The sequence below is a fragment of the Nyctibius grandis genome, chromosome 2 (genome assembly GCF_013368605.1).
Source record: "Nyctibius grandis isolate bNycGra1 chromosome 2, bNycGra1.pri, whole genome shotgun sequence".
Classification (NCBI taxonomy): Eukaryota; Metazoa; Chordata; class Aves; order Nyctibiiformes; family Nyctibiidae; genus Nyctibius; species Nyctibius grandis.
The window spans coordinates 94,433,616-94,454,544 of record NC_090659.1 but is presented as its reverse complement, the minus strand read 5'-3'; the positions used below and the strand labels follow the sequence as shown (position 1 = coordinate 94,454,544).

General features: G+C 37.0%; 1 protein-coding gene across 3 annotated transcripts in view; it reads right to left on the bottom strand.

The window, feature by feature from the left end:
- Positions 1-20,929, bottom strand: part of LRCH1 (leucine rich repeats and calponin homology domain containing 1) — a 134,948-nt gene that overhangs the window by 62,820 nt on the left and 51,199 nt on the right. For all 3 annotated transcript variants that reach the window (XR_011050293.1, XM_068424951.1, XM_068424950.1), the window contains exons 2-3: positions 7,276-7,420; positions 4,579-4,705 (exon numbers count right to left, since the gene is read on the bottom strand). Coding sequence is in view for 2 of the 3 variants with exons in the window: in XM_068424951.1 (XP_068281052.1) it covers positions 4,579-4,705; positions 7,276-7,420 (272 nt within the window). In the remaining variant the exon portion in view is untranslated. The remainder of the gene's footprint in view (positions 1-4,578; positions 4,706-7,275; positions 7,421-20,929) is intronic.

Genomic DNA, 20,929 nt, shown 5'->3' with positions numbered 1-20,929 from the left:
GTTCCCAGACCATTTATTTTTAAAGCTTTGCTGTCCTAATTTACAGACTTGAAACAACTTCATAATTATATACTTAATTTTTAGAGCACAGAATTCAAACTTGGAAGTCACCTTGTGGCAGAGAAACTCTAGACCAAGTATACTTATGCACATACAGCAGAATAAGTCAGGGAAAGAGACAGAGAATTTTAAAGGAAGTTAAAAGAAAAAAAAAAACAAAAATGGCCTGGCAGCGTATAGCCTCAAAAACAAAGTCCACTTATAACCTTTCAAAACATCCTTAATAAGACTGATCTGTTGTGACAGCATGTCAGCATTCGTAAGATCTCCGGAGACAGCAGAATCCTTTATCCTACCAAACACTGCAATCCAACTATTTTTTTTATTACTGTGTTTGAATAGCTGGGGAAAACAAAGACCTATGCCATTATTTCTAGTTATACTTATGTTCTTGACTATTATTAGACTTCGTGAGTGTGTATGTGACAGAGACAGTGTTTATCTTTCTCATTACTTTGGCAGTAATGGAAGCAATACTATCAAAGTCACATGCCTATGGATTTCAGGCTAGTGATTTTCTAAAGGAACCAGATAACCAGCAGTTTGGAACTTCGCTTCATGGACATCTACAGACAACTGAAGTGAAGTCCAAACACCTACTCAGGTTCCAGGGGCTAGTGTTTGCTGAAGGTCAGACTTCTTGCCTTAATTCTGTATCATCCTGCCATGACAACACAGATACAGTTTCTCAAGGTCAGAGAAATGTAAGGCATATTTAAGTTTAACATTAATTTCTGTGGCATGAAGCTCAATGGCATGAAAACAAATAAAAATCATCAACATTCTTCTTTTGTTTATGGTAAAGTTTAAATGGTCTTAAACCAATAAAATGCAGCATAATATAAACATAAAAACAAATATGGTACTCTGGCTCATATTAACGTATTTATTAACACACAGAAAGAATGGTTTATCCAAACCATCCAAATTGAGGTAAACTTCTTCCTTACATCCATTTTAAAACTTGGGACTCCTGACTGAGCTGTTATTCCTAATAAGCAGGTGGATTCTGTCAGAGCTTGTGACATACAAGCCATACGGAATGGCAAAAAGAAGCTACAAGGTACATAAGCACATGCATCCTTTTAGGTAACAGAAGGCAGGAGCTCCCACTTGGTCAGGCTGCTGGCCCAGATCAGATGAATGTGGTGAATTACCTAAATCCCTGCTCAGAGATTTAAAGGTTTCCAACGTGAGACAGGAGCATCCCAGAGATGGAGAAAGCCATTCTCTGGAGAAGGCAGAAGTGCAATACTGCCTGGTAGGATGAAGAATAGAATTTTACTGTACATCTGATAGTTTCGGGTGCAGTTAATGAGTCATCTCTGTTCAATCACTTTTCTTTGATGGAAAGTAAGGTTCAGATTATCTTCACACCAGTTTTGCACTCATCCTCCTGGTTGACAGTATAGGTATGATCAAGTTATGCAGCTGCAAATAAAAGTAAGTTTCCCAACCAAATCTTTCAAATAATTTGAATATATCCTGCAGGGAGAATAATTTATATGTTATTTGGATGCTTGTAAGATAGCTGTCAGATGTATATAACTCAGAACCCTAAAATTTAAAAGAATACCTGAAAATCTACTTCATGTTAATATCTAAGCCATTCTATGCCACAAGTATGAAATTTATGTCAATATATACATGTAGTAGAAAAAGAATCGCCTACCCCATTTTGGAGAAGAGAGGGAATAAAGTAGTTAGTTGGAAAGATCTGACCTAATTTGCAGCAAACTATGTTTGTATCATTCAAGAGTGACTGCAGAGGTAAAATTTGTTTCAAAAAGTTAGATAACAACAACAAAAAAATCCATTTGATACGTACACACAGATTTTACTGCATGCAGCCTGTGAAAAGCTGTAAAACACTGAAAACCTGAGGGTGCTTGGCAAAGTCCTAGTAATACAAGAACTGAATGCAGTCATGTGGGATCTGTCACTTCTCAGGACCGATCCCCTGGGCCAGCTCAGCACCAACACTGTGTATGTTCCAAAACAACAGCGTGCCCTGCCAGAGGGCTGGATGGTGGTGTCACTCAAGGGCCACATGCTGTTCAGGCTGGCATTGCTCTCACACAGCTGGATGTTTTGTGCAACAACTGCAGCATGACAATCTTTTTTTTTTTTCTTTTTTTTTTTTTTCTTTTTCACTCGTTTTACAACAACAATCACCTTATTATCTAAACTGCATCACATTATATATGCCAGTACAGATACTGGCTCTCAATCCTACCAGTATTTGCTTCTCCCAATACATCACAGTTTAGTCATTTCCAGCTAAATAATGTAACTTATTTCACTGGAAATGTACCGAACACTTACGGTGGCATCAAACTAAGTAATCAGGTAATCTGAACAGAACTGTGCCCAATTTAACAAAAACTTGTTATTCACTTACCCCCCCTCACCTTTTAATCACAAAGAACTAGCATCAGACCTCTTTCAGCTTTCATAATTCTTCTAGGCTACCAAAGTGACATGTTGCTATAGCCTCTCACTTGAAATATTTTTAGAACATGAATTGTTATGTTCTTCATGACAGAGTAACACTGAAATTATACTGCAACGGGAAAACAATATGAAAATCCAGTATTCCAGAAGTTAATTTAAACATATGATTTGTTTAAAAAAAAAACCCAAACAAACCCTATCTCCTTTGAGTATAATCTACATTGATTTTCAAGCTTTTAGTTTTTAACTCTTCAAAATTCTAAAATAAGGATAAGGGCTACTATTAAGCTAAGTACAAACTCTTACTAAAAAATGAAACACTTCCAGCTTCAGCAATTCTAGTTCACCTTACTGGGAGGGTTCAAACTTGAAATTGGAGGGGAAATTAGATATGAAAGCACTTCAGCAGCTCTTTACTGGAAATATTACCACAGACCTCAGTTGATACAAATAAAACATGTGATTTTGACCAGACAGAATCAGGCCAAGTCTTTCAATTATTTCACACAAGGCCTCCACCACTAAGCTAGGCTACATTTAAACTATAAGCAATCAAGACCTAACAGGTTCCAGTCTTTGTTTATTACCTATTCAGTCACACTATCCCCTAAATTAGGATGTGTTTAGTACTGTTCAACTTTAATTAGACACAAAACTGGAACCATAATCTTATATTGAATCTATTTTAAGCACAACAGAAACAATTCTATAGCCTAACACATTTTTTTGAAGATTAAGTAAATCAAAACAATTTCAGTAATCTAATTAAACCCATCACACACACAAAAAACCCTTAAACTATTTGATAAATAAATTTAAAATGCTCACCAAACAAAACAAAACAAACCAAACTTGGCAGTCTTTAGCTCAGGTATAACCCAGAAACGAAAAGGTAACTACCCCCCAACCCTCACCAACAGCCGGATCAGTTGGAATAAATAGTAGAAGCCTGATAACACAGGATGCTGTACAAAAACAATACTAGAAGGAAAAAAGCCCCACAGTAGCCACTCCACATATGAAGAACCAGTAGCAGGACTGCGGCCTAAAGCAAGGTCAGCTCAATTTCTGTAACATAATTTAGTAGAGAAACTACTGTTATAAAAATAATAATATGATAAGCAGGCACTTTCAGATACCAAAAAGATGGGCAAGATAAATGCAGTCAATGGAGATATAAGAAGTTGGAAAAAAGTTCAAATATCCTTGTTTTACTATGCATAAATTAGCAGTGTCAAAATGTAGTTTATTTGTCAATTTGTATCTTAACAGGTCAAGGTGAACAGAAATAACCAGAAGACATAACACACATGCCACTGAGAATTCAGAGTCTCAGCCTACAATACCCAAAAGATGAACATAAAGGGAGAGAAAGGGAAGCATTCTCTCATATACATTTTCCACATACAAACTTCAAAAAAACATCTGCAATTAAATTAAGGTACCAAGTAATTTCTGCCTTTTGTCTTTATTAGACAATATATTATAGATGATCTACTGCTTGCAGAAAAGGCAGGCACATGGACAGCTTTGAAAACAAGAGGAATATAATCATCTTGTAAATCTGTTTAGATGGGTGTTCCAGGAAAGGAAGGTTGCATGACAAAAATAGCGAAATAAAATGAAAATAGACTGATAAGACCAGCATCACTAGTGGAACGCAATGTGGTAGGCAGATAGCAATAACAAAGGAAGCAGAAGGAGATGGTGCTACAGAGGGGGAATACAGCTTTGCAGAGCCTGATGCCAGAACTATGAACTTAATACAGCAAAACAAGGAGCCAGTGCAGGCGGTGAGTAAAACTGGTAAAGATGATGAACTTAGAAGGTGAGTTTTGAATGAACCAAGGGCAGTGATGTTGTTTAGAAAGGTCCTGAAGAACATAAAGGAAACTATTATTGTGTTAGCACCCAATACACTTGAGAAGTTCAAAAGTTAATGTTTTAACCTGCATTACAGTATCAGGGATTTTTTCAAATATATTTGGCAAAGTGAATTTTACTGTTTCTAGTTAAATACATATGAAGTCAAAATAAAAAAATAAAAAAAGATCAGTAACATACCAGTTCCATTAACTGTTTTAGCTGACCTATCTCTTCTGGAAGTGACCCTAGCTTATTGTTACTTGCAATTAAGACTTTTAAAGGAAGACCACACAGGCAAGCTGGCAAAGAAGAAAGCTGATTTCGACTGAAACAAAACAAAAAAAACAAGCATTAAAAACACCAGTGACGTTCTACTGTACCCTCACATAAAAGTCTCAGAGTTGTAAAATTCCTTCAGATGGGTCAGATTTTATGCAGATAAAATTTAAATTTTTGAATGGCTATCATTAAGAAAACACTTGCACATCAAAAATATCTGAATTATTGACTAAACAGTATTGTGGAACATATCCACTCTGTAAAAAATGCATTATATTGGTTTAATAATATTGTAACAAGTCTGGTTGTCACCTAGAACAGCTGTTTCCCTTCCTAATGAATACAAGAAAGTCATATGAGAGTATTTTGCAAGTATTTAAACATTCCTATGGTTTTCTGTGGTAGTATAGTGGATGTCTTTTGTCCCAGCTGAAAGACAAATAAAAAAGTTACAGATAAAACGGTTATTTTCTCAATTACTTTAAAGCACACTTATAGTTGAAGATTACTTGGTACTTGTTGTTCTACGATTCTATGATATTAACCCAGGTAAATACAGCTTCTGCATAGCTGTTAAGGCTCCAGAGAACAAATATGCACGACTGAACTCAGAAAACAGATGGCAAAAATTGTACCGTGTAATGTCAGTAAGAGTTGCAACATTTAATTGAAACAAAAGGAAACAAGAATCAAAATTTCACAAGTCTCAAAACATCTCTTCTTCAACTGCCAATCCAGTGGTCTACTACAAAACGGCATATAAAGATGTATACTCATGCTCCACACAACAGTCTCAAAATGTTTTACAAAGCAAACTATCATCATATCTCTGTTACACAGGCTGGGAGACAGACAGGTATCAAATAACAAACCCAAGGATGTTAAAAACGAGAAATCCAACTAGTAACCAGCAGTAGTTGAAAAAAAGAATCAATGCTTATTGTGGAGTCAGGAGTCTCAATTGTAGTGTCTTTAAAGAAAACCAAGACATAACTTATTCTAAAAAGAAGTAGAAATATTTTTTTAAGTTCTAAAGAACTCAAATTGAGGAAGTATAGAATCTAAAAAAGTTAAACTACGCAGCAGATCAGACACCCCAAAAAAAATTAAGTAAAAAATCATTTTTAAGTTCCATAGAACTCAGAAGCAACCCACTAAGAGATAAGGAATGGCATGTAGCCAGGGCAAGTGAATAATAAATCATCATTTGGTTTAAAAGGAATTTCTTTAAATAAAACATGAACAGTATCCACCCAGGCCTAAAGGCTATGTATATCTCTTGGCATCACTTTCTAGTTCTATTTAGCATATGGGCTCTGCTAGTAACGGGCGGAAAAATATTAATTTTAAATCTTTGTTTTTCTTGCCAAGAAGCAACATGGTTAGCAAGTCAAGGATATCTTTCCTTCTTCTACAGACTGCTTACTGTGTTCAACATGGGGGAAGGGCACATCTAAGTGGAGATTTTAAACTGAGGGAAATGACCTTATTTAGTAAAATTTGAAAAATTTCCTTTCGTTTTGATTGTCTAATTTATGTCATATGTGATATTAACTCTGTAACTGTTCTGGGTTTGACATGATTCACTCAAATTCCATCACTACAATGAGTTCTAATTGAGTTTATCCTAATTCCTAAATTTACTAAGATGTTTTATGTAAATGTAATAATTTAATTCAGTCTTAATTTCTTTATGTATCTCTAGCAAACACCATTTCAAAATTTCAAGTCCTATTCCTTACTCGTGTGCAGATACTCAGGACACGTTATACTGTTTCAATTTTCAGAGCCAAAATTAGTGTTCCACAGTGGCAAAAACTGCAGTACAGTAACAACACAGGAAGGCTTGAGAGGCACCCTCAGTGTTTACAAAACTGACAATCAAGCCTTCATATTTTGAATTTAAAAGCCTAAGAGACACTTTGCCCTCTGCCTAAACTTCATTCTCGCAAAGACCAGATTATTATATCTTCATTATCACAGTTTTTACATACTCAACTGCAAATAAACCTCCATACCTTGTCCCAACTGAAAAAGTGCTGACATTCACTCTCTCAAAAGCAAATATGTATTTACCTGCACTTTAACTAGTAGCAATTCTCTGCACTGATTAGTATTCACACATTTTTCATCGAAAAGAGACAATGGTGCCTAATTCTTTGCCCCTTCCTCCTAAAAAAGGCAGTAACTATACTTCTTGCATAATAAGAAGATACTAGGGACCAAGTATCATGCTTTTCCTCTCCATTCTCCATGAAAAAAAAATTAATCCTCTGTCCTTCCAGCTTTTTGACTGCAAAAAGTATGTCAAGTTTCACAAAATTTATCATCAGAAGGGAATTAAAAGAATCTGACTGTGCTGATGTGATTAGCATTCTGAATTTGCAAGAAAGAAAGGGATTAATATTACTTGGTCTTTCTTTAAATAATTAATTTTACATTTTGGCCTTTACAATGCCTTCATACAGAGCTGCATCTACAGCCAATGAGTTTTTACATTACAGCTTCCAATAAAATGAAAGATGTAGTCAGTTGTTCCAGAAACACATAAAATTCAGACAAAAAAAGCTTTACACATTTGCAAACAAACAAAAAATGTGGCAAAGTTAAACTTACCTCAAATTTAAGTAAGTTAGCATTTGCAAGTTTACTATGGCATCTGGTATAATTTTAATACAATTATGGTATAGATTTAGTGTTTCCAGTGACACAAAATGGCACAACTCCGTAGGAACCTCACTTAATCTATTCTTGGATAAATCTGTGAAGAGAAAAAGAGAAGGTACATTTTTTGAACCATCAGAAATATACACTTTGAACGGCTACGCTTCTTTATTAAAATAAATTAATAAACGTAATCCTGCAGTCAGACAGTAAATTAAGCCAATGTTTTTATTATGCAAAATAAAACTAGTGCTAAGAACAGAATCTTGAAATGGAACAGATTGTGTATGAAAGCGCAAACATTCAATTAAAATTTATTCGGTCTAATAAAAAGTAATTATTTGCAGGACTCAATATGCTGCGGAAATACTTGCAAACAGAACCAAGTATAGATTCCAAAGCTCATATAATATCCCCAAAGATCTAGCCAATAGACAGCTAGACATCTGTAAATAATGACAATGTTCAGAGAAAACAAACAACAAGGATTATATCTTTAATTCCTTTCAATTAAAAAAAAAAGTTCTTTGGGTAACTCTCCAACCTGACCTGTATTTCCTAGATCTCAATCAATTATAAAAGAATGTTACCTATAAAAATGGTGAAGACCTTCAGGAATGGATTCGATATGTGGTATAAAAACATACGAGACAACAATGACAGATTCCAATCCCCAAAGTGAGTGCTCGTAGCAACAGAAGAAAAGCTTTTGATTTTTGACCAGTTATTCATTCTTTATTTCTAATTTTAAGCACACAGACACAAAGGAGAATTAGTAGGAAGAAATGTTACTGAGCTTTGTTCCTTCACTACCACAGTAGGAAAAATGCGGTATCATAATACTGATGTGAGCTCGAGTCATAAAATAATAATGCATGCCAGTGTTCATCTGAATTAATTGGGATCAAAGAAATGTGTAAACTGTGTTGCAGAACAAACATCTCTTATCAGAAACCACACAAATGCCACCTACCCATACCACCAGATTGGCAACCTGACCTGAAGAATGGTCATCTGTTTTAAGTGGAAGGAACAGGAATGTACTTGGGCAAAAAGTAAGATGTCTGATGGGAAGGACACAAGGAAAAAAAGGAACTTCATGATCTCCTCACTTCTTCACTGCTGATATTTTAAGCCTCCTCCCTGATCCTTCAAAGCTTATTTGCTTAAACTACATAAAGGGAAAAACAGCCAATGTGTAACAGATACATTTCCAGAGTGCTGATGATGTGAATCCTCTGTTTAGGGCCATAGAGCAATTTTTTGGTTTTGTGAACAAACAGGCAGAAGCCTGAAGATCTTTTTAACTTCCTTTGTATAGTTCCAGACTTGTCAGTTTGCTGCGCAGAGACACAGCTTGAGTTCAAAACTATCATCAGTAGGAAGGTTTTATCATTTTTATTTTTGTTCCTGTCTCCGGCAATGCGAGCTGAAATTCAGTACTCTCTATTCCCCTTGTCAGATTCCACTTTGCTTCACTTGGTTGCTTCCCACAAAAAGTTGGTTTCACTATTCCATCCTCTACCAAGACAACAGCAATGGCCTAACAAGTGCAGTAACTGAGAGCAGCCCTGCTGACCCAAAAGGCAGTATGATTGAATTGAGCACCTCAACCAAAATTACTCACTTCTAAGTTACCATACAACAGCAATGCTTGAACTGCTCTGCTTTCTCTTACCAGGCTCTGATGGCAGTCAGATGCAGCATTACCTCACCTTCTCCTTTCCTTCACTTCTGCCATCAAACTAAAGTACTCCCTATTTGAGTGAATGTTATGACTGTTTCAAAGGGGAAGAAAGCTCTTCAATGTTCCTCTGTTTTAGTGCTTTAATCCTCTGCTGTTTTCTGTTTGTCATGAGAGTATTTGTTTACTAACATGGCATTCCAAAAAAATTACCACTGGTTCCCTCTCCTGCTGCTTTCCTAGCTATGTTTATTATCAGATATTAGCAGAGGACTGCCATGCTATAACTTTCTGAGTCATGCAGGGGATCTTCATATTTTACAATTTGATTTCAAAGAAAACCTTCCCTTTTTTTAAACCATGCTTTTCTGCAGTGACATCGACATGTCTATACTGCTCGTTTCCTCCTTTAAAGGGGAAGGAGCAGCAAGATCCAGAAGAGTGAACTGAACTTTAGGCCTAGGCTGAAGACAACCTGCATGGCACTGTATGGTACACAGTGACCTCTCATCCTTCATCCGATCCTTCTTAAGTGACATGCAGATCAAAAACTGGGAACGCAAAAATGTTACGTCTTCTCAAGCTACTAAATCTGCAGCCTACCACCTGAGCTCCATCTTCATGCCTGCTCTCATTTACCTTCACATCGAATAAAAGGGACTTGTTGCCACAACATTTGACTTGCCCTTGAAAAATTCAAGTAGTACCTTAAAAAAGTGGAACAGCAATGATTGACCCTGCTCCTATAGCATACATTACTATAACAGTAAAATGCTTTTTTATTTTTTTTTTTATTACTATCCTTTGTTTTCAGGGGCCTTAACTGTTAATCTCAAGAAGGACAAAACAAAAAACCTGCAGATCATAACAGGCAAATTCCTTCCTGTCATCCTCAGGACCACGGGTTATAGGACACACTGTGTACACAACAAAGGAATTCAAGAATTAACTTACAACAAAGGAAGCCAATTATTTGTTATTGTCTATTTATCACAGTTTAAGATTAAGGTCATTTCAACACTTCTATCTATTGTTGCTTCCTAAATAATAAAAACCCAATTCTATTCACAGCATAAGGCAGAGGAATAAAAACTATACATTTCATTTAATACCACTGTAACACAACTTAATAGAAAAAGCAGAAGTTTGCTACTATAATTTACTGATAAGAGGTATCATTAATACTAAATCTGAATGTCTTTGAGAAACGGAGTACTGGAATGGAATCTGACATACAGAATGCTCATCACATTTTTCAACTAGCGGCAATAATTTTTGCCAAAAAAACAGACTTCCCTGATCAAATGGAAGCAAAAGAAAGAAAAAAAGATACTGTTATTATTCAATCCTAGAATTTATGTGAGCCTCTGAATGTTTTGCAGCTGTGAAGAAAGCCTAGGAGCTTTCAGACGTCTCTGAAAATTCCATATAGAAAAGCGCATGTCTTCAGAAATGAAAAGTAAGGAAAACAGCCTGCGTAACAATTTCATACGTACCTTAAAAGCATATGTAAACATGTACAGAAACCTCTGAAATTTACATAATTATTTTGATATTACTGTATACGAAGGTACTTTTGCCTCAAATTACTGCATCTTACAATTAGTCTGTATATATTTCAGGTTTACTTGGATATTTAAGTTCTAAAATAAAATACAAGGGTTAAGCCTTAATGAAATTGCAGAACCTTTTGAACATACTGAGAAAAACAGCATGCATGTATCTTGTTCCTGTCACAATTCATAAACTTTCTGAAAAATATTTTGCAAAGGCTTTCTTGGGTTCCTTATTAAGGGAAAAAGAAGAATGCAGAAACTAAAATTTTAAACAACTTCTGAAAATATTTTTAAAATACAGAAATAATTAGTTGTCAAACCTTTACTTTCTTACTGTAACTTTTTAACTCTACACTTCCCAAATCACTAAGCTACACATCCCCTTTTGCTTCATTAATTTGAAGAATAACACTTCAGGGTAATTAGAAATAATGAAGTTACTGTACAGACTAGCTTTTGCTACATAAATGGAAATGAACAGAGGGATAGAATTTGCTGTTTTTTAAAGGAATTTTGATTAATTTGCTTACACTATCTAACACAAAGGAGATACAACAAATTAATGAATCTATGATGGCAGAAGTACATTTCATGGTTGCCAAGACAGTATAGTTAGGTTTCACCTGAGGTGACTATTTCCTGTAACTTCCATTATGAAATAGGTGACACAAATATAAACAAATATAAATAAATATAAATAAATATAAACAAATATGGGGAGGGAGGCCATGCACTGGAGTACGCTTTGTCTTTTAAATTAAATATACTATTCATTCATTATTTGTGACATCAAGATGTTTTCAAACTACATCTGGCTTCACTTCATCTTTTCCTGCCAAGAACAAGTTTGTTAAAACTCCAAAATAAAGTAACAGAACACCAAAAAATAAGCAAGCCAGTTTAGAAAAATATTAGATGGAATCTTGATCTTTAAAAGAGCACAATTCTGGCACAATGACATGGCTTTTGTATGAGAAATGTTACTATGTTGGAAGCTAGACAGGAACTACACAAAATAAGCACTTAGCTGGTAGTGAACAATAAAAAGCCTGGTAAATAAGGATTTAACAGAAGCCTCGAGCCTTGTTTGGTGACTGGCACACTGCACAGTCAGGGTCCACGCCGCCATCACACCAGTGATAACTGATCCCATCCTCAGGGCAAAACCTTTCAATCCCTGTAGCTCTGAATATGTCTAGCACAATGAAGTACCACCACTGACTAGGACCTTTCTGATTTCATGCTTTACAGGCAGGTTACCAACTGCCACTTTACATACATACATGGCATAGAACACTGCCACTGCAGAAACCCAAATGGCATTGTCAAAATAACCAGAATAATACTAGAATTCATATAGTTACATTTCTTTCAGTAAGGTTACCAAAGTGCTCCAGTTTTCCTACCTTCCTACATCATTAAATACGAGTTATTAATACATTATTAAACAAAAATTGCAGACTATTTAAGGGAGAGCTAAACAATTTAAGCCCTTCACTAGGCTTAGCAATTAGTGAATTTAGCAATTCACTAAATAAATATGCATATGCATTACTACATCACAAATCTTAGCCAAGAATTTTAATGAAAGCAGTATCATCAAAAAGCAGTGATTTTAAATTTTCAGATTATAGAAAAATTCACTATAAAATTATACTTCTAACACACAAACCTACAACAGACAAAAGCTGGAATTGTGCAAGTAAGCACCTATCCACCATTGAGCAGGAAATTTTTGAGAGAGAGAGAAAAAGATCTGAAACCAAAGAAATTTCTGTATTTGACATGGAGTTTTGAAATCAAGAAATTGCAAGGTAAAAAAGTCACCCAAACAACCTTAACTCCAGCCCACCAAGCTCCTATTTTTGTACTCTTCAGCACTTACTGAATAAAAGACAGGAATTATTTTGAAGAATGTATTTGCATTTGTACTAAGAATGGTATTAATCGTACTAATTCAAGGTATTCAAATGAGATGTCTGAATTGGATTTGACAAAATGCAAGCAAATCACTGTAAGAGCCTAAAAAAAATAGTAAGTTCAACTCTAATGGGAAAATTATGCAAATAAGAATGCTGGGAAATAAAGAAGTCTGTATATGACACGACACAACTGTACAGCGCTTCACCTTTTATACTGTAAGTTACCCATATTTTTATTAGGCTTTTAGGAAGCCTGTATTTCCATTTTAGCTACCTATATCTTCATTGATAACTGAAGCCACAAATTGATGGCACTGTATCTCAGACAACTTTTGAAATATCTATTTAAATGCACTTCAGACCTTCAGCAACACTGTATCTCACCCATACTTGCCTTGAAAAAGAAGGCAAGTGATCTATTATCACTGTAATTAGGCCTATCAGTATCAAATAGTCAATCCTCTCTAATTGAAGCAATTGTTGCATTCTAGCTTTTCCCCCCTAAATGGTAGGAAAATGCATCATCCCATAGACAAATGCTATGTATTAGTCATGAAAACACAGTAATGCAACTATAAAATGCCATATACTTCTAAGACACACCCTACAACTTGTCATTATCTAGCACAGCAACATATGTTGTCTCAACTACTTGCCATCTCGATCTGCCAGTAAGCATCAATGACTAATGTCCTGGATATACAGCCAGCTTTTACTGTAGTCAGCAACTTCTACAGACAGTGATGCTACACGAACGAAAAAGAGGCAGCAAAGACCTCCACTGACTCTGGCATCTAATGCATTCTGGTTTGTTTATGACAATTATCCCACAAAGAATGCATGGCATTTCTTCACTAAGAAACGTTTCTATTTAAGTTATTCAGCAGCCAGAAGAACAAGTAACAGAAGACAAAGAATGCCCAATACAGTAAAACCAATTCTGCTTCCATATAGGAATATATAGTAATACGTGGACTCAAGGTTGTCCATTCTGAAACTACAACTTGTAACAGACTGAGAAAAAAGTAGCTCCAGTGCTGATTCCTGAGAAAGTCACCATTACTGATGCAATAACATATAATAATATTTAGACACTTATTAACACCACTGAGTCTACATGTACGCCTGCTGACTCAAAACACGTAGAAAGTGCATCTATCCCGGGCAATTGGACATAAAAATGTAGAGACATTGCAAAAAACCACCCTATTTTTGAACAGATTATGAAGCGACTCTGCTGTTTCACACACACTTCCTGAGTGCTGTTTTTTGGAGCACTGTCAGCATATTTTTCTTTTCCACCTGTCTCCCATTGTTAATTTAAGAATTAACATTGAAAATTCCCACCTCAAAGCCACAGATAAATTAAGATGACACTACAGGTGTAGCAAATTTCAGCTAACACTAGTGATATACAACACAACACTATTTTCAGTGTCACTGATGGTCAGAATGAACTCAAAGTAACAACTGTAATAGTAATCATATATATTGACCACAGTTACAGAGGGGACCTAAATGGCAGTTTTAGAGGGAGAAAAAAAAAAAAATGACTGAAGGAAAGACTCGGAGAAAGCATCTCATACAGCCTGGCAGAGGTGTCACCACTAGAGGGGGGCCGGATCTCACAGACTTGGCCAACACCCCATAACAGTGTCTCTCAACTGTTTCCCTCTTTAGAGTCCATCCACAGCATAATGAAAAGGACAGAAATAGGAAGGCACACCTTACAACCCCCCAACCCAGCACTCCTATGAACCCATCGCCCACCACAGTTTTCAAAACATGACAAATGAGGCTACTCACTTGCAAACATTACTGCAGGAAACAAATATATAAACTTATTTCCACTGAGGTCAAATCCTTACCAAAAAAGTCTGTTCTGAAATAGTCGCGTTCAAGTGTTTTTCCCCAACCTTCCCTCAGATGATGTAAGAATCTGAGGTATCCTTGAGGTGTCTGTAGTTATAGCAACATTTGGCCTATTTCAGAGAAAAGTGGCATTAAAAGTTAGAAGATACATTTGACAAAGACCCTGCTTACAAACTTATTCCTCCCCAATGTCCTTCATCTACCATTCTACTCTATTTCATCCACCACCTCATTATGGAATACATAGCTTGCTTTTCCACGGTGCCCTGTAACCTCCCCATTAAGCACAGCCAAGTGTAAGAAACATGCACCCTACATTTCTTCTCCGGGAGTGTGCTAACTTAGCCTGAAGCAATCGAACAGTATAAGCTACCTCTCCCAGACACCAAAACTTTGAGCAAATGTCACTTCAGGGTTTTCTGCTTCCTCTGTGTGAAACAAGGGTGAGGGAAGGAGGGAGCAAAAGAATAGCAACAACTCAGTAAATGGAAGCATATTCTCATGATTAGCTGAATGGTGCACTCCAATTCCAAAGAGACAAAGGAAATTTCTCTGCAAGAAACCTGCTCAAAACAATATCACAAGCCTGGAAGAATAAAGAGAAGGCTAATACAGCAATCTGCCTCGTTATTGCATCTGCCTTTAGGTGGCAAAATAAAACATTTAAATTTCTCCTTTATCTTCTGTTTCTTCCTCTTTAGGACAACTGTTCGGGGTTAAGATCAGCAGAAAAAATGGTTCCTGAGGGGGCTCTGTTCACATACTGGAGATGAACCTGGTGTGGAAGTGCATGAGACTCCCTAAAAACATACTGTAAAACAATTTGATTCTTCCTGCAGATCTCCATGTAGGTAGAAACAGATTTAGAGGACTGTGGTGGGCTGACCTTGGCTGGTGACCAGGTGCCCACCTGGCTGCTCTATCACTCCCCCTCCTCAGCAGGACAGAGGGAGAAAACACAATGAGAAAACTCACGGGTCGAGGTAAGGACAGGGAGATCATTCACCAGTTACTATCACAGGCAACACAGACTCAACTTGGGGAAACTGATTTATTGCCAATTAATAACAGAGTAGGATAGTGAGAAATGATAACAAAACTAAAACCACCTTCCCCCCCATCCCCCTTTTCCCAAGCTCAACTTCATTGACGATTCTCCTACTTCCTTCCTACAGACTGCTCCATCGTGGGTTCCCCACGGCATCACAGTTCCTGATAGAAATCCTGCTCCAGTGTGGGCTCCTCTCCACAGGCCACAGTTCCTGCTGGAATCTTGGTCTGTAGTGTGGACTCTCCACAAGCTGCAGCTTACTTCAATGCACATCCACCTGCTGCAGCACGAGGTCCTCCATGGGCTGCAGGGGACAGCCTGCCTCACCATGGCCTTCTCCATGGGCTGCAGGGGAACCTCTGCTCCAGCACCTGGAGCACCTCCTTCCCCTCCTTCTTCACTGTCCCTGGTGCCTGCAGGACTGTCTCTCTCACATTTTTTTGCACTCCTTTCTCACACAGCTGCCACGTGAGAAAGCGTTTTTTACCTTTTCTTAACCATGCTGTCACAAAGGCATGACCAGCATTGCTCAGCTCAGTTTTAGGCCAGCAGCTGGTCCGTCTTGAAGGCAGATGGAACTGGCTCTGTCTGACGGGGGGCAGCTTCTGGTGTCTTCTCACAAAATCTTGCCACATAAACAAAATACAGGCACCCAAACCCTTGTATCACAAGATGGAAAAAGATATCAGACAGCAAACACCTTCCATCAACAGAATGACCTTTAATAACATGTGGTATGAAACCCAGTTCACGGGCCATGAAGCATTCCTCCTTCTCCCACGCCTTCCGCACAAGAGGGAGGATACAAGTCATTAATTTTCACTCCTTAATAAACAACCAACCCTAAGAAGGATCAATGGATTGTATGATTCCAGTATTGTACTAGTCAGCCTCAGGTTAAATATTTCAGGTGTTTTCTCAGACACAATAGCAGTAAGAAGAAATGTTCACCCAGCCCTAAAAACTTTAAAAAATGTTCTTCAGCCTTTTCAGCCTTTATAGTAGGCTGATGGAAAGCACTGGAGGAACAAAAACTGAAGTGTTCACATCATGCGCTATCCAGCTGAACATCTTTACGGTATCAAACTACATTCCAGTCATCTGCCTGAACTGTTCATGCTGGCACATGAAAGAAAACTTGATAGTGCTCACCCATGTCAAAGCAGGACCTTCCCTGGCTCCTCTGTGGAAACAAAAACTAAAAGTATTCCTTGATACTGGAAAGTCCTCAAGATTAGCTTCACCCATCACAGATACACTTCAATTACTAGCATGGAATGCTGTGAGATCAGGTAAACTGTGGGCTATAAGGGGACTCCCAGGCATATCAGAGACTTCTCACAGGACTAAGACTTGGATAATGAAATTCTTTTCTGAAAGAATAATAGTGACACAGCTTTCACCAAATTCAAAACAAAACTTCAAAAAGGTGTAAACTGCATACATGTGCATATAAACACACAGGGACACAACTTTATTTCAGTCAAGCAACTTACTTCCACCTATTGGAGAACAGGCAAATATCGGAAACAAAATTGTGAATTACATTCTATCCCAAATATGGTGGTGGATCCCTGCACGGACGTACTCTAGTGTCTTCTATTACAAATCTCTTGTTTCAGCCACAGCGATCTCCTTTCTTAAAGCTGCCTACTTTTCGAAACCCAAACCTCCCACTTCCTTGGGGGAATTCCATATGATGCACTCAAAAACAGCAGGTATAATCTAATGGTCTACAACCTTTTTCAGCCCACAGACAATACTACTAGAAGGAACAAGCTGAATGAAATATCAAGGTTTGTTTGTCACTTCATTCTCTACTTTAATGGCTATTATTATTATTTTTCCTCAGGCTGTGAAGAGAGGACACTATTTATGCTACATATTATCTGCCTCGGTGATCTGCTGGAAAAGGAGTTACCTCACATTTACAATCTGGTAGAAGTAGCACATAAACCAGTTTCTGTGAAGTAGCTCACTTGCCTGCACTCTGAAGATTATATTTTTCACACCTGACAGGCTATAATAATAGATTTGTTTATTTTTAATTCATTTTTATACATGAACTATCTCACATTCTGTAATAAAATTTGCTATGAACAGGGAAATGAACAAAACTTATTTGATCTTTGGGTATATCAAAGGCATGTGGGCAAAGACATGAAAAAGCTACCTAATGCTACTTTATAGTGACACAGGAATCAGAGTATTACTCATCTAATCACTTCCCTTTCTGTCTGCCAATCTCCCACAGATGCCAGGGTTAATCTACCTTATCTACATTATTCACGTACTTCTCCTGCAATGGTTCTTGAAGTCAGCACGACATAATTGTAACAGTTTATCAACACAAATCTGTTTTGTACCATAAAAGCTGACTTACACTGAGCGCATCCTTAAACAATGAACTAATTATATGGCTATTACACAGCAGAAATGTGAAAAGAATTATTTGAAATCATATTTGAAATTATTATTAAATTTTAAAGAAATGGTTAAGAAGTATCTCAGACTTCTAAACAAAACAGGAATCTGTTAAAACATTACCAAAGACCAAGGTACCAAGAAAAAAAATCCTGGAATAAACAAATAAATTAAATTGTAATAAATAACCAAAAATCAGATGGCTGTTCCTAGATAAAGAAAAAAAAAATAATAGAAAGACTTCCTTGAACTGAAAGCAAAATAAGCGCAGTACATACTCTCTCTATCCTTAAAAACTCCAAACTAAAAACGAACTAGCTGGAACCACTAGAACTATAGACCTGTAAATTTTGCATCAAGATCTCTTCCATGGCTCTTTTTTAGGTTTAAGACAATGTTTCTCAACCTTTTTATTTTTCTTTCCTTCAGAAACAAAGAACTTTGCCTTCTTTGCATAAAACAAAACCAAAACAGATATCCAGCATGCTGCTGTCAGTCAGGGGAGGCGCTGGGTTTGACCGGTAACACATGCAACTTTTTTTTCATTTGTTTTAACAAGTCATAGATTACATCAGGATTTTAATCAAACATCTTTATAAGATGAGAGACATCAGATTCGTAGACTGCAAAAAGACTGTGGGGAGGAAGTAAAACACACACACCCTCTACTTATAAACAATCCTGTGCCTGTGACTGGGCAGGCAGAAACCACCTGATGCTTCCCATAATACTTGCTGGGGTACACAAGTGGGAATAAGGCAGCAGGCATTGATGGCACTTGTGGCTCAGTCTGCAACCACAGGTAAACATCAGTCCTGTTGGTACGTAACAACTGCATGGCAATGTGCATTTTGAAGGGACAAAAGAATATTTCCTTCTGCTTTATTTCCTTCATATTGGTTTGGTTATGGGGGTTTTTTTTTGGGAGGAGGGGATCACTTTACAATCTTCTGAAATGCACGAAATGACTAATGCTGATCTATATAGCCTACTGAGCCTGGCCTATAATTCCTGCTTCTGGTGCAGATTCATTTCTGCTTCCTTATTTATTTTCTTTTCAAACTGCCTTTCAGGAGGTCTAATTTCCATCTTACATCCTAAATATTACAGCGATATTTTTTCTGTAAGAATCATTTTGGACCCAGTTCTCTTTCTGAAGGAATTCTGTTCTGCTTTTCTGTGTATCTTATCTTACATCTTCCTCTTTGCTTGATGGCTAACGTCGTCTTAAGGTGGTAACAAAAGGTTAGCACAGACACAGGTCGCATATAAAGCAGGAAAGGGACAGGAAAGTGTTAATTCATTATGCCCTCCCCACCGATAATTAAAACAAAATGTAAAGAACTACGAACTCTGAGGTCTAATCCTGAAGAGGCTACAACGGCTAGTTTATCCAGGCCCAAATGAGAGACCTACAGGTAGATAATAAGGAGTCCTGTGAAGAGCAGGTGGACAGCATTATCTCCCTTTAGTTATTGTAGCCTGATGGGTAGAAGGAAAATGTACGCCAGATCTATTAGATCTTAGATTTAAGAAGTCCAGTAAGTGCAGTGTACACTATTACTATATTTAAAAAATTTTTTACTCAATTTGCTTTTTTCCTGCTGATAAAATTCAATAATGCTTTAATGAAACAGTTGGGGTGAAATTACCCTGGTCAGGAGAAAAAAGCCTTTGCTGTATGAGCTGCGAACCTGCTCAAATCAGTGACAAGCAACCATTTGATACACATGCTGCTGCAATCCAGGTCAGGTTTTCTGAAAAGAGGTATCAAGCTAAAAGCTTCAGGACGAGAACTTGGGGATTTGGGCAGTACACCTTCAACTGTGGCAGCAGAAACTCCAAAAGATTTTATAAAGCACTTATCTTCTTGGCTTGGTTTGTTTATCCAGCGTATACATTTTCAAATCTTTACTATGAGATGAAGTGTTCATTTTCAACAGTTTTCCACCAGTGGGGATGCTGAACCTCCTAACCTCATACTACCACCGATTTTACTCAGTGGCTAAACTTCCACTGATATCATGAACTCCAAGTCAGCAATTCTGAGTCAATTCAATTTTGAAGTCATTAATGCACTGCAAAACTCACTGATTCAACAACTGATACTTTTAACTGTGCCCCCTGAGAATTCTGCCTCAATAACTGATATTTTTTGACTTCACCCTCAACAAGTTAATTAATATACAGGTAGTTAAAGTGATCCACCGGTGATTTAGCCAATTGCCACCTTCCAGACAATATTAAAACTACTCCTATCAGGACTTTGACTCTTGCCAAATGCATTCTCATGACTCAGTATTTGAGTGTCAAGTACTTTAATCATGCCCACTAAGAAGAGGTTATACCTAATGAGAGAACTGTGGCTTTAATCAAAATATTGCATGGCAATATGCTCAGATTACAATTTCTTTTCTGCATAAGAGTCTCAAGTTAGCCTCTTTTTACTCAAAAAAAAAAAAAAAAAAGCCCAAGAATTCACAAGAACCTCTAAAATTTTCATTTGAACTTCTTCCAAAACTGAGTACTCTTTATGACTGATGCATATACTTCTCAGCTCTTGCCCCTTCTCTCTCTCTCCCCCTGCCTCTTCAAAAATTTGAACAGGAAATTCATTCTTTTGGGAAGAACTCTGAATAGATACATCAGCAAATATAGAATTATAAATACATTTTACTTCTGAAAAAAACCAGCTCTGATTATCCAGAAATTATGAATCATTTTAACCAGCAATTCTTTCTCTGAAGAGATGGCATTAACACATACCCCCACTATGCTTACTTAATGAAAGTCTCATCTCTGAAGTTTGTTTATTCAAGATTGACACAGATAGCAGAAAATCAACTCTAACACAAAAAGCTTCTAATGTGGCTCATGCTGAGCCCTCTGCCAGCACACCTGCAGATATACTGAAGGTGTTATTCAAAAGACATTATCACAAAGTTATATACACTGTGCAAGATACTACACAACTGTTGTGCTATAAATTATCAGTGGATCTGTTTTCTGTATACAACAGTATTTGATTTCACAGAAAGCTAATTTTAACCGTTGACTGAGAACAGAAGTATCTATTATATACCATGCTCTTCTAACA